The 13059-nt window shown below is 38.3% G+C and overlaps 1 protein-coding gene across 1 annotated transcript in view; it reads right to left on the reverse strand.

The window, feature by feature from the left end:
* ASCC3 (activating signal cointegrator 1 complex subunit 3) overlaps nt 1-13059 on the reverse strand; it is a 1409126-nt gene that overhangs the window by 1381682 nt on the left and 14385 nt on the right. The window contains exon 2 of the mRNA XM_053710577.1: nt 54-203. Within this exon, the coding sequence (XP_053566552.1) occupies nt 54-143 (90 nt within the window). The 5' untranslated portion in view covers nt 144-203. The remainder of the gene's footprint in view (nt 1-53; nt 204-13059) is intronic.

Below are 13059 nucleotides of genomic sequence, written 5' to 3' on the forward strand. Positions count from 1 at the left end.
CAATGACTCATTCAGAAATGTTAGTACGTTGGGCCTTCTATAAAACATTTTACCATCAAGTCTGTCGAGTCTCCCCTGTAATCATCTTGTCTGGTGACATTTGAAAAAGAGCGCAGTGCTCCTGTGAGACGAGGTAAAACCATCTCTTTCTAATTCAGTGATCCATAGGATGAAAAATGAGATTCTGCTCCAACTTGCAAGGCCTAAAAGTATATAAAAAAAATGATTTCACAGAAGTAAAAAAAGAAAAATAAGCTTGCAATAAAACTATGTACAATATGGTTTTAAGTCATTTCACTACATTTTTTTGCTCAATTGAACCGCTTTTAAGGAAATATTGAACTGGGCAGGAGAAATACAAAACATCATGAGCTTCCAAAAAAAATAAAACAACATTCTGAAAGTGTAAATAAGAGATTGTCAAATGTATTTAAAGGTACAGAAAAAAAACTTTTTTTTTCATGGTTCAGATAGAATTAGAGCATACAATTTTAAACAACTTTCCAATTTATTTCTATAATCAACTTTTCTTGTTATCCTTTGTTGAAAAGCAGGGATGTAAGTTCAGGAGTGTGCACGTGTCTGCAGCACTATATGGCAGCAACAATGTTATACATTAGCAAGAAGACTAGATGGCAGCACAATTTCCTGTCGTATTGCTTCACGCATGTGCACGCTATCTACCTAGGGATCTCTTCAACATGAGAACAAAGAAAATTTGATCAAAAATGTAAATTAGAAACTTTTCTTTTACAATTGTATTCTCTATTTTAATCATGAAAGAAAAAAATGAATTTCATGTTCATTAAAAATTAGGGGTCGTAGAGAAAACTGAAGTCAGCTTTAGAATTTTTTTTTTTTACCTGGAACTGATTTTCTGCCTGGGTGAATGAAGAATAACATAAGCCATTATGGATTATATTTAACATTTTAGCGCTATTGAGATTTACCCGAAGAAGGGCCTAAGTCTCCGAAGCATCATTGTGTTATGTAACCGAAACCATTTTGCTCTTACACCCTGGAAGTTGGACTATAATATTGCTAGTGGATTTAGGTTCCAACCTCAGTGATCCTATCTGATTTCAAACAATGTCTATACACTACACATGTGACAGTACTCTAGCAAAACCATACAAAACCTGCTAATGGATTAGACACAGACACTGGACTGGGGTCCACAAATAAACATGACATTTAGGAGCTAGACCAAATATAGGGAAACATTTTTTGGAGACATTGAATAGACATATAGCTATTTACAGAATAACTAAAAATCTTAGGAGCCACATACATGTGCAGGGCCGCCACTAGAAATTTTGGGGCCCCTGACTTAACGATTGATCAGGCCCCCCCCCACCCCTCCTTTGACATGTGCAATTTCTAAAATGTATATGTACTTTATTCTTAAGTGTCAATTTAAACTTGGAAATGTTGTAAAGGTAGTAACATACAAATACACAGACACACTCATACACTGAAACACACACACACACACATAAGGATTCACATATAGACACTCTAGCAGACACGCAAAGAAACTCAGACACCCAAACAGACATTTAGCACTTGTTTACATTGACCTGACAAGTAATGAGGTAAACTACAGTTTTCTAAAAAAAGGAGATTTAGAAAACAAAATATGGAGTTCTGATTATCTTTTTGTAAAGGAAGATGCCAACTAAATGATGACAACAGCATGCAGTGGCTGAAAGGAAGGGCCCTGAACTGCCTAAACAATAATTTAAAGGTTAAATGGTAGATTGGTGATTTCCGGAAAGGTCTCATTAGTCTCAAAGTCTGTAGAAAGATGTGAATAATCAGTAGTAAGGTCAAAATGTCCTAAAAAGGAACAGACAATGGACACACACACACAAACTCAAACTTGCACATACTCCCAAGGAAACACCAACAGAGACAGCCTCAGAAAACACAGAAAGACATACACGCACACACAGAGACACCCACAGAAAACACAGAAAGACATACATACACACCCTCACTGAGACATCCACAGAAAACACACAAAGACATACACACACCCTCACAGAGACACCCACAGAAAATACACACCCTCACAGAGACATCCACAGAAAACACAGACATACACACCCACCCTCACAGAGGCATCCAGAGAAAATACACAAAGACAAACACATGCCCACCCTCACAGAGACACCCATAGAAAAAGCTCAAAGACATATGCACACACCCTCACAGACATCCACAGAAAATGCACAAAGACATACACACCCACCCTCACAGAGATACCAACAGAAAAAAAAATACATACACACTCATAGAGAGACAAACCAAAGACATAAACACAGACACCCACAGAAACACTCAAAGGAGGAAACATTTATGCACATTGCATCCCCTAAATCAACAGTGTGTGACATGCATGATAAAAAAAATGCAGTAATTAAGAGATCACTTTTTAAAGAATCATATTTGTAAATGTGCAAACAAAAATAATTCGGTAAATTCAAAATTGTACATTAATGATCTGGGTAAATGGCTAGATGAAGAAAAGTACTTTTAAAAAGTTTTGTTTGATTTTTTCCCCATTTTCCCCAACCAAGAGCACCACTTCAAATATAGTGTACAAATGTTCCCATCTGTCAGCTGTACTTGTGGATTTTGAAAATGCTGTACTCTATATGGTCTTGGTGGAACCATAAGCTGTGGTACTCATACCATTAGATCTGGTTAAATGCAGGATTTAAGCTTGTTGGTATGCATTTCAAAATTAAGTCAGCTGTAAACTGAACAGTTTTAAGTTAACCTGTCTCATTTCCAACACTGAGCAATCTTAGTCTGAGAGTATAACATGTTATGCAGATATAAAAATCTTAGATAAAATGCCTCCTTGTATCTGGAAAGTCCTTGCATAAAGGGGCAGTAAACTGGAATGTAATATATATCATTTGTGTATTGAGGAGGAAACATTTCTGTATGGTTTTAAATATAGAATTTCTACAGCATTGTCAATCATAAATACACTGCTGCTAAAAAAATGTGATTTTATGGACCCCTGGCCCCACCATACAACTACTACCACACTGAAGTTACAATCTTAAATTGCACAAAGAAATAAAATACATTTGCAAAGTAATTCCTACCTCCTCTGCAAATGAAAGTGATCAGCCGTCTGACTCAGACACACACTCTACAAACAAAGTGCCAAGTCTGTCTCACACTGTGCATAGTGGTTTAGTGCACACTCAGAAATCCTCTCAAATGCTAATACTTTACTCCTTGTAATAACATTTCCCATGCTCAATTAGCACTCTGCTGTAGTACCCACTGGTGGCTGCCAAAATGTTTGTTTTTTTTAGTTCTTGCCTCATGGGGCCCCCCTAGCCCATTGGGCCCCTGACAGGAGTCACCCCTGTCACCCCCTGATGGCGGCCCTGTACATGTGCATATTTATTTATAACTAGTATATAGTAAATATAAAAAAAACAACATAAATTTGCTTCAGGCCACAAATATTCTCTCTCAGGAAGTAGATTTACAGCCATTTCTGAATGAGGGATAGGCTGACCAGAGAGAAGTAAAAAAAAAAAGTTTATTTACATATAGCATTGACGTTAATGGAGGTATAGTGTGCATTAATTAATGGTGGCTATTAAAAAATACACTGCTCTATTAATACAGGACACTAGCGCTGCAGAATCTGTTGGTGCTCTACAAATAACCGATAATAATAATAAGTTACGCTTTATTTTTCCCCAGCAAAAGTTTTTAAAATACCTTGTGTTACTTAATGAGTAAAACACATTTTAAGATCTTTAGAATAAAATAAAATGATAAATGAAGTCAACTACTAAATGCAAAGACTGGCTATACAGAACATCTCTACCAGACAATTACTAGAGAATAAGCATGATAAGAAAATATCATCACTTTTCAGAATGTGCGATCAAATGTTATATATGTTGCACTGCCTATACACTTTATTTTAGCTTCAGATATTAGAGATCAGCCACCCTTTGACATCAAACTGCAAGATGAACCTCTATTCACTAAACAAATGCTTGACATTTTTGTTGTCATTCTGAAATACCAGCTCTACCACAATAATTTATCTCCTTCCGTAAGTCACGTAAAGAATATTGTGCTTATTTTGCACATCTCATATGAAGGTCACTGTAGTACTAAATTTGCTTAAAGAAAATAATAAAGTGAAATTTCCATCTTTTGATCGGCTACTTTATAAAATAATAGAAAATCTATAGACTAATCTGTAGAGTGTATACACAGATGTTAAGTAACAAAAATTAAGTAACAATCTTTTGTGCATATAATGTTCACTGGTTTTCACCTGCTCATAGTTATGGCGCAAACGTCCCCCAAACTGCACAGGGTAAACAACCGTTGTGTCTGTTACTGCATTTGTATTAGATCTTTCTAACCTTGTTTTCTGGTTTTAGATTTAAATTTTAAAAATGTCCTGTTTTTTTCCAGTACAAGTTTCAATTCATACTTTGAGCTCAGCATACTTTAAAACACAGACTTCATGTTTTTAACAAGCATAATGGTTGCATTTTTTCTGCGATTTATATGAGCAATATGTTGGGACTAATTTATAAATGTAAATCTTTTAACATTAATATTCAGTCATTTGAAGTTGCTCATCTTGGAAATGTGAACTAGTGATGCCTGTACTTGACATACAAGCAGGAAAATTTCTGGTCAGTAGCAATGCCCATATTTTTTGGCAAGTAGAGCTGTGGTGATGCATGTGTTGTCAAAACGGAGAAGAGGGGAATGAAAGGTCTGTGACAGAGTGAAGGGTGAGAAAATTGGATTTCAGTTTTTGTCATATTAAGCTTCAGGCAGCTGGATTTCATCCAGCAGAACATGGAGAGAAGACAACTGAAATATGAGCCATGAACTATAGAGGTGAACAAAAGGAAACAGTTAGGATTTAAAAATTATCAGTTTGATAACTGTGATGCAAAACTGGAAAAAAAAGCCTATTTCCACATAAAAGAAAAGGGTCTTTTTTTTTTTTTTTTTTTTTTTTTTTTTTAACAGCACGATGAGATAAAAGGCATTTACAGTTACACTTTTAAAATTCTAAAGGCGTAGGAGACAAACTAATAAGATTCAAAGACAAAAGCTTACATTGACGCTAGAGTTCTTACTCTGTAGTGAAAAAGCTGGGACATTCCTGATTTCAGCTGTCTTGCAAAAGAAATATGAAAGAGAGTCTGGGCTCCGCAAATATGCTGCATGCAAAAAGAACTAAACAAATATCTGCATCACTTCAAGCAGGAGTCCTGCATTTAAAAGCATGTTCACAGGACACAGTTTAGCAGGGTCACAGAGCAGAGCTTAAAGGGACAGTGTACACCAATTTTCATATAACTGCATGTAATAGACACTACTATAAAAAATAATATGGACAGATACTGATATAAAAATCCAGTATAAAACCGTTTAAAAACTTACTTAGAAGCTCCCAGTTTAGCTCTGTTGAAAAGGTTAGCTGGAACACCCACTCAAAGTGGTTGTATAGCAAAAACAGCAGACACTCCCCCCTTCCTCTGCATATGAAATGACTCTTTACACAAACAGGAGCCAGCTGGAGTAGGTATACATCAGTATACTTCTAAAACTTTGGGGCTTGGTTAGGAGTCTGAAAATCTGCGCAATTTTATTTAAAAAACCAGGAGGAGGCAAAGACACACCAGCCAAAGGCTTAAATACTCCTCCCACTTCCCCTACCCCCCCAGTCATTCTGCCGAGGAACAAGGAACAGTAGTAGAAATACCAGAGTGAAAAGGTGACAGAAGAATAAAAAATAATAGACGCCCCACAGAAAAAATATGGGTGGGGAGCTGTCGACTCTTTCCATCTGAAGAAAAGAAAATGATCAGGTAAGCATAATTTAAGTTTTTCTTCATAAATGGAAAGAGTCCACAGCTGCATTCATTACTTTTGGGAAAACAATAGCCAAGATATAGAGGACACTGAATGCCAAAATGGGAAGGTACAATAGGCGGCCCATTCTGAGGGCACCAGGCCTGAAAAACCACAACCCAATCAAACCCCGCTTCGTCGGAGCCAGGCAAAAGAACTAGAAGGAAAAGGCCCCAAGGACATTGACCCGCAGATAGTCTGAAAGCTTAACTAGAGAACACAAGCAGACTCACTGAGCCAACACTCCTCCAGGAGAACCGTCGCCCAGCAGTCGGTCCCCTTACTAGTAGGGCTGCAACAACTAATCGGTAAGTTTGATCAAAAAAATAGTTGTCAACAAATCTCATTATCAATTAGGTGGTCAGCGATTAGTTGATCAGTTGCACAGCACCAGCTGCTTTAATCTGATGATCTACTGCAACTAAGATTGTGCAAAAAAAAATTTATTTATTTTTTTAATCTTTTTTCTATCCGATTAATCGGACAATAATTATCCGATTAATCGGAGAGGAAAAAAATAATAAATAAAAATGTTTGCACAATACCATGTGCAGGAGTTCATCGTATTGAAGCAGCTGGTGCTGTGCAATTAACCAACAAATCGCTGACCACCTAATTGATAATGAGATTCTTTGACAACTATTTTTATGATCAATCTTATCGATTAGTTGTTGCAGCCCTACTTACTAGTACAGTACCAAAATCCCCAAAAGGGAGAGGACAAGGGTAAGCCAAAGGAATATCCAAAAGGTACAGCAAAATCCATAAAGGGAAAAAAAAACCTTCACAGGAAGGTCAAGTCCACAGAGACCCGAATGGATCCCAAGAATAAGGGGAGACGACACCCAACCCACAAGGAGCAACCGGGCATTATCAAGGAGAAGAAACATCTCCCAAACATTGTGCAACAGCACCGAAAAACACAGCTGAAGACAAAGTCCTCAATACGTCAGAACTCGGAGACTGAGCAACAGAAATTACAAGAAGTAAATTTAGAAAATAAACATCTGAGTCCAGTAACACGCTGCCATCCATAGAAAGACACTGAGAAAACCCTAACCGTAAGGAAGAGGCGGCCACCCAAAATAGCAGACTGCCCAAACTCCAAGACAGAGATTGCCCAACCTCCATAACAGAGGATACTCTCCAGGCAATCCAGGCCGCCAAGCCTACTCACAGATCTCAAAGGGGGAAGAGACACAGAACCTCTAAAAAAAAAAAAAAAAAGAAGGTCCACTGTCACTCCCAAGACCTGAGGATAAACAACAGATCTCAGATCCTACACCTAGCCGGACCAGCCTAAGCAACGGTAAATCTGAAAGCAAGGGAACCGAAAGGAACCCCAAGACTGGCTCCCAAAAGGGCGGAAGAATGGACATAGCCACTTCAACCTAATGACAATCGAGCAGGCGTTAGCCCCAAGGAGATCTAGCAAGGCCACCCGACTAAGTCTCAATGTGGAGCCAGCAGCTCCCAAGATGGAAACAAACAACTCAAAGAGCAGACCAATCCCCGAACCAGATAAACATTTTTTCCAACCTCCCGAACACAGGAGAGGCCCCTAAAAATGGAACCACACCTCCGTAAGGAGGACAACAAGCCCCCTGAAGAGGAGAGTGTTGATAAACACCTGCCCATAAGACAGGAAGTCATAGGAAGAACCGAGAGAGGACAAGGCCAGGTCACTGACAAACACGGAAGAACCCCTTAAAACACTGTTGTACTAGCACACATACCAGGCGCAAAAAAAGAACAGCTGAGCAACCGCAAACCTTCCGTTTGCTAGGCAGGAAAGCCCACCATCAGGTCACTATAATAATAAAAATGGGTTAGACTGTAAGGTAGGTGGGGAATATAGCTCCCCTGAAAAAACTTTTATCCCAATAATCTTAAAAAATAGGTGTTGGAGTAGGTGGCGCAAAATGCTATTCCCAATGTGGATATTTAATCGTGGATTTGTTATCAGGGTATTTTGCTTGTATCCCAATGTTCTTAAAATAGTCTTAAAGATAGTGTTAGGAGTAGATAGCGCGAAATGCTATTTCTAATGTGGATATTAGGGTATTATACTCCTCTTAGATTGAATATTCCTTTTTTAAAAAAATAATATTTACCACAGGACTAAGTTGTAATAATAATTTATACAATTTTATTGATGTAAAAGTGCAAAAATAAAATATATTATATAACATAAAATTATGTAATAGTCTAGACACCAGTGTCGGCTGAATATATATATATATATATATATACACAAATGTATCTACTTAGTTAAAACATTAAAAGTCTAATAAATGTTACACAATTTCTATATAACCTTGTTCCTATAAAGTGCAGACGTTTTATTTAATATATAATTAACTTGACTTTGTTACTTTAATTTAACAAATCAGTCCACAGAGCATATGTGATGTTTAACACACTATTAAAAATATTTGTATAAAACAACCGTAATACCTTATAGTGTATCCGTTCGATAACACTATGTTACTAAGCTTAGGTGATGGCTGTCCTGAGTCGGTCTGTGACCGTTTGAATGAGGTCATCAGATTCCCCCCCCGGTCTTAAAATGAACCGGATTAGGCCGCTTGATAGGGGGTATTTAACCCGACTTAAAAACTTAAAAGTCAATGCGGTTAAATATATGCCGCTATGTGTATTACCTCCTTAACGGTCAGTGACCAATCTTAATGTTGCAGCTATTTATCTGTGGGGTTTCTCTGATGTATGGGTTTAAATGCGGTTAAATATATGCCGCTAAAGACTCCTTTTTATGTTTGGTGACCGGTCTCCTATTTGATTTCGGCTGGTCTTCCTGTGAGGTTCTTCTTATGGGGTCTCCCCTTGATGTAGATTCGATGTGGTTACGTGGGCCGCTCTGTGTCTTTCTCTCCTGTCAGTCAGTGACCGATCCGCTTTCTGGAGTATAGATGATTCCTGGTGGTGTTCCTCCGTGGTTAGTAGCCGGTGCGGTTAAATATATGCCGCCAGGTGTGGAACTGTATCGTCCGGCACAAGACAAGCCCCAAGTTGTAAAACAGAACAGCCAGAACAAGGGCTAAGCCCAAGTACCCCGGAAACTGGAACCCCCCAGCCAGTCCTCGGATTATAAGGTCCGGTAACATCCCACAGCATGAATCCACAAAGAGAAAACACAGAGTAAAATCCTCGACAACCGGAAGATCAGGACAAGATGCCCGGGCCCCACAAATGTTTAGATTAAACCATCTTCCAGGAACATAAATCCCTCGCCTGATATAAAAAAAAACAGACCTCCCAGGGAAAAAATCCAGAATAACCCGGATAACAAGAGCAAGAAGCCCTTGCAAGTCCCAACCCAAAGGGAAGAGACCACCCCTTGCAGGAGACCAACACTCCAAAGAGCCAGGGCCATGAAAGGACACTAGAGCTAAAAGGCGTCCAAGCAACATTAACATGACTGTGCTTGAAAGTGCGTCTAATCCCCCTAAGGGACACAAGGCGCTGCTCATTTTATCAACCTCGAAAGGAGGAAAAGGCTGAGTAGACCTCGCCGGCGATCGAACTAGCAACCCTTGGTTTGCTACAGTACAGAGTAACCACAGAGCATTAGTATGCCGAGCTAGCTATCCAGCTAGACACAAGCTCCAGACACAAGGGGAACAGTAAGGACAAGTCACCCGAACAGAGCAACATCAAGCCTCAACATCACCTCAGATTCGAAGTCAGAGGACAGTAAAACATGGGTTTCGATGCCACCTGGATGGCAATACCTGAACCATATGAGTGGAAAACCACTAGGACCTCTTCTATCCCAAGAAAGAGATGCAGAGCATTCCCAACACCGGGAAATTACCCCTAACTGGAGCCCAAAAATACCTCACTGTCTAATTAATGTCCCGAAAAAGGAACAACCAACTTACGAAGGGAATCCAAGTCCCCCGAAGGTGACCCATCCACAAGGAGAAACCAACAATCCAAGAGGTCTCAATGAAGAAGAGAACAACTAAAGGAACAAGTCCAAAAAGGACAATTTCCTAAAGCAACACCGCCCCGACCGGCGGAAAAGAGGCGCTAAACTCTCTAATTTTCCCACCACGTGGGAAGGAATACTCTAGGTTCCGAGGGTTTCGGAAGCAACAGAGAGTGACACAGCAAAATTCACTGACCCAGTAACCAGAGATATGGCTATTTAGGACTGAAACAATCCAGAGAGCCTCACAGACCCGCAAGTCCTCTTGAGAATGCTTAGCTGAAACTTGTAAAACAAATAACAAGAACTTGGAATTCAGTGAAAAATAAATTTCAACATGTTGGTGCCCATAACTAGAGGGACGTAGGGAATAACATCAATACTATGCTTATAAAACATATTTAGTGTTTAATGTCACTTTATGTGCAAGATGGAGCCTTTCATATACATTTCTCTAGTTTTTCTAAAAGAAAAGGAAAAATGAAAATAATTAATTAGAACAACCTATTTTTACACTTTTGTCCCTTGGTAACTATGACCATACTTACACGTATAATTAATTTTGCAGCCATCAATCGTGAAAATTGCCATTTTAATAGTTATGTCTAACTGCAGTTTTTAGCGTAAATCACAATGGGTTATGGTAACTACTTACCTGTTTTTTGCAGGCTCTTAAAACAGGATGTGGAAATATATAAGCTGTGTGTTAAACAGAAGCGATAAGGGATCTTGTGAAACTCTAATTGTACTTCTATTATCTAATGTGCTTCATTCTCTTGCAATCTTTTGTTGAAAAAGCAACAATATACTACTGGGAGTCAGCAGAACACATTAGTAAATCAATGACAAGATGCATATATGCAGTCACCAATCAGCATGCTTTACCTGATTCCTGTAAGAAAAATGTTGGGTTTATGTCCCTTTAATGATAATTTGTGCAATAAAAATTGTACATTTTTAATAACAGCTAAGTTTAGCTTAAAGGGACACTGAACCCACATTTTTTCTTTCGTGATTCAGATAGAGCATGAAATTTTAAGCAAGTTTCTAATTTACTCCTATTATCAATTTTTCTTCGTTCTCTTGCTATCTTTATTTGAAAAAGAAGGCATCTAAGTTTTTTGGTTCAGAACTATGGACAGCACTTACATTCTTGCATTTCAAATAAAGATACCAAGAGAATGAAGATAATTTGATAATAGGAGTAAATTAGAAAGTTGCCTAAAATGTCATGCTCCATCTGAATCACGAAAGAAAAAATGTGGGTTCAGTGTCTCTTTAATATTGGCTAAAATAGTCAGTAAAAGTGGTCAGTAAAATCACCGGGTGGTGCACCCGCTTAAAAAGGTCCTGGGGAGAACACTGAAAGGCTTTGATTTAACATAGGCCAGACAGGGACAGGCATGTATGCCCCCGTCTGCCGGTCATCGAGGCTAGCAAAATGCTGCCCACATTTACCATTTTACACGAAACAGAGTGTGCAACGCCTCCCCCTGTTTGCGCGCAGCCAGCAGCATTTCAGTTGGCGTAGTGGGTTAAAAAAGCGGTGGACATGCATTAATACAAAACCTACAACTGAAGCCGCTCAGAAGCTGCTTTTGCAGCTTCTTAAATGGAGCCCAGAGTGTACAATTTTATTTATTTTTTTTAAAACAAATTCCAATGTACTTCTGTTTTTTTAAATTTACTTTGTTTCTTGGTTTCCTTTGTTGACTAGCATGCCTAGGTAGGAACAGAAGCATGCATGTATCTGGCAGCAGTTCTCCATCAACACCTTTAATAATATTATACACTTTTGAGCAATAGATGACAGCAGTTTTTGAGCAATAGATTACATCAGTGTTTCATGTGTAAGAGATGGCTATCAAGGTAAAAATATTTTGCAATTCTCATGATCTATACAGTTTGATGAATCAGAAATGCTTGCTTATATGCTATGTATACGTTCCATTCACCATATACCGTGAACTGATTACGAAGTGATTAGACCTTATGCCAAGGTTTGGTTTGTGTAACCATGAAGTAAATTGTATTATAAATGCTAAGATAGGAATGCCCTCCCTCAGAATTGGTAACCGAAGTTTTGCAGGCTCTGCACACTTAATCATATGGAGTAGATGATGAAGAGTCTGTTGGCGCTAAAGGGACATTGACATTCATAAATGTTTTGTAGATGATCCATTTATATAGCCCATCTGGTGGGTGTTTTTGTAACAATGTACAGTTTTGCTTATTTTTTTAATAACATTGTGCTGATTTTCATACTACTAACCAAGCCCTAAAGTTATAGATGTATACGGATGACTACAGACTCAGGCTTGTGTAACGGGTCTTTGCATATGCAGAGGAAGTGGGGTTTTCTGGTTTTCTTGCTATCTCAGCCCATTTTAGTGGGTGTCCCAGCCTAACCTCATATACAGTGCTAAACTGGGAGCCACTGAGTCCGTTTTTCAAAGGTTTTATACTGGATTTTTTATATCAGTGTCTGTGCATATCCTTCTTTATAGTAGTGTCTATTACATGAAGTTATGTGAAAATTGGTGTACTTTGTCCCTTTAATTTGTTAATAGGGAAGTGATACTACAGGTACATACCTCACTAAGGAGATAGATGCAGATGTCATTCCTTCACCTCTGTCAAACAAGAAGCAGGACCAGCAAACTTTTGCAGGAGCCAGGGCCACCGACACTTGGATTTGTCAAGCTCTGATATAAGTCACACATGACCAAAGTGATAGACTAAGCAAGAGCAGTGGAGCATTTAGCTTATAAAATTGTTACTAATGCATTTTGAAATTGTCTCACATACCAATGATTATTTATGAACTAAATTGCCCTCAATAGATGTCCCATTGCTACATTTACTAAATTAAATTAGGTATTCAAGATCACAATCTTTTCTGAATTGTATATGTCAACAACAAATAACACATTTAAGATAATATTATACTCAAAATCAATATAAAAAAATGATGATAGTATTAAAAACACAATCTTCATATGCGTGCTGCTGGCATTAGGCAAAAAAACGTTGTGCATGCTCATAAAGCATCAAATTAGTGTCAGTTTAAAGGTTTATATGGTAACCAAACATTTCATTTAGATTGATGCAACAGTTTTTGCTGAAGCCTTATCTAAATATCACTTTTTACAAATACTACCAGATTTCAGACAAAT

The sequence above is a fragment of the Bombina bombina genome, chromosome 4 (assembly GCF_027579735.1).
Source record: "Bombina bombina isolate aBomBom1 chromosome 4, aBomBom1.pri, whole genome shotgun sequence".
Taxonomy (NCBI): domain Eukaryota; kingdom Metazoa; phylum Chordata; class Amphibia; order Anura; family Bombinatoridae; genus Bombina; species Bombina bombina.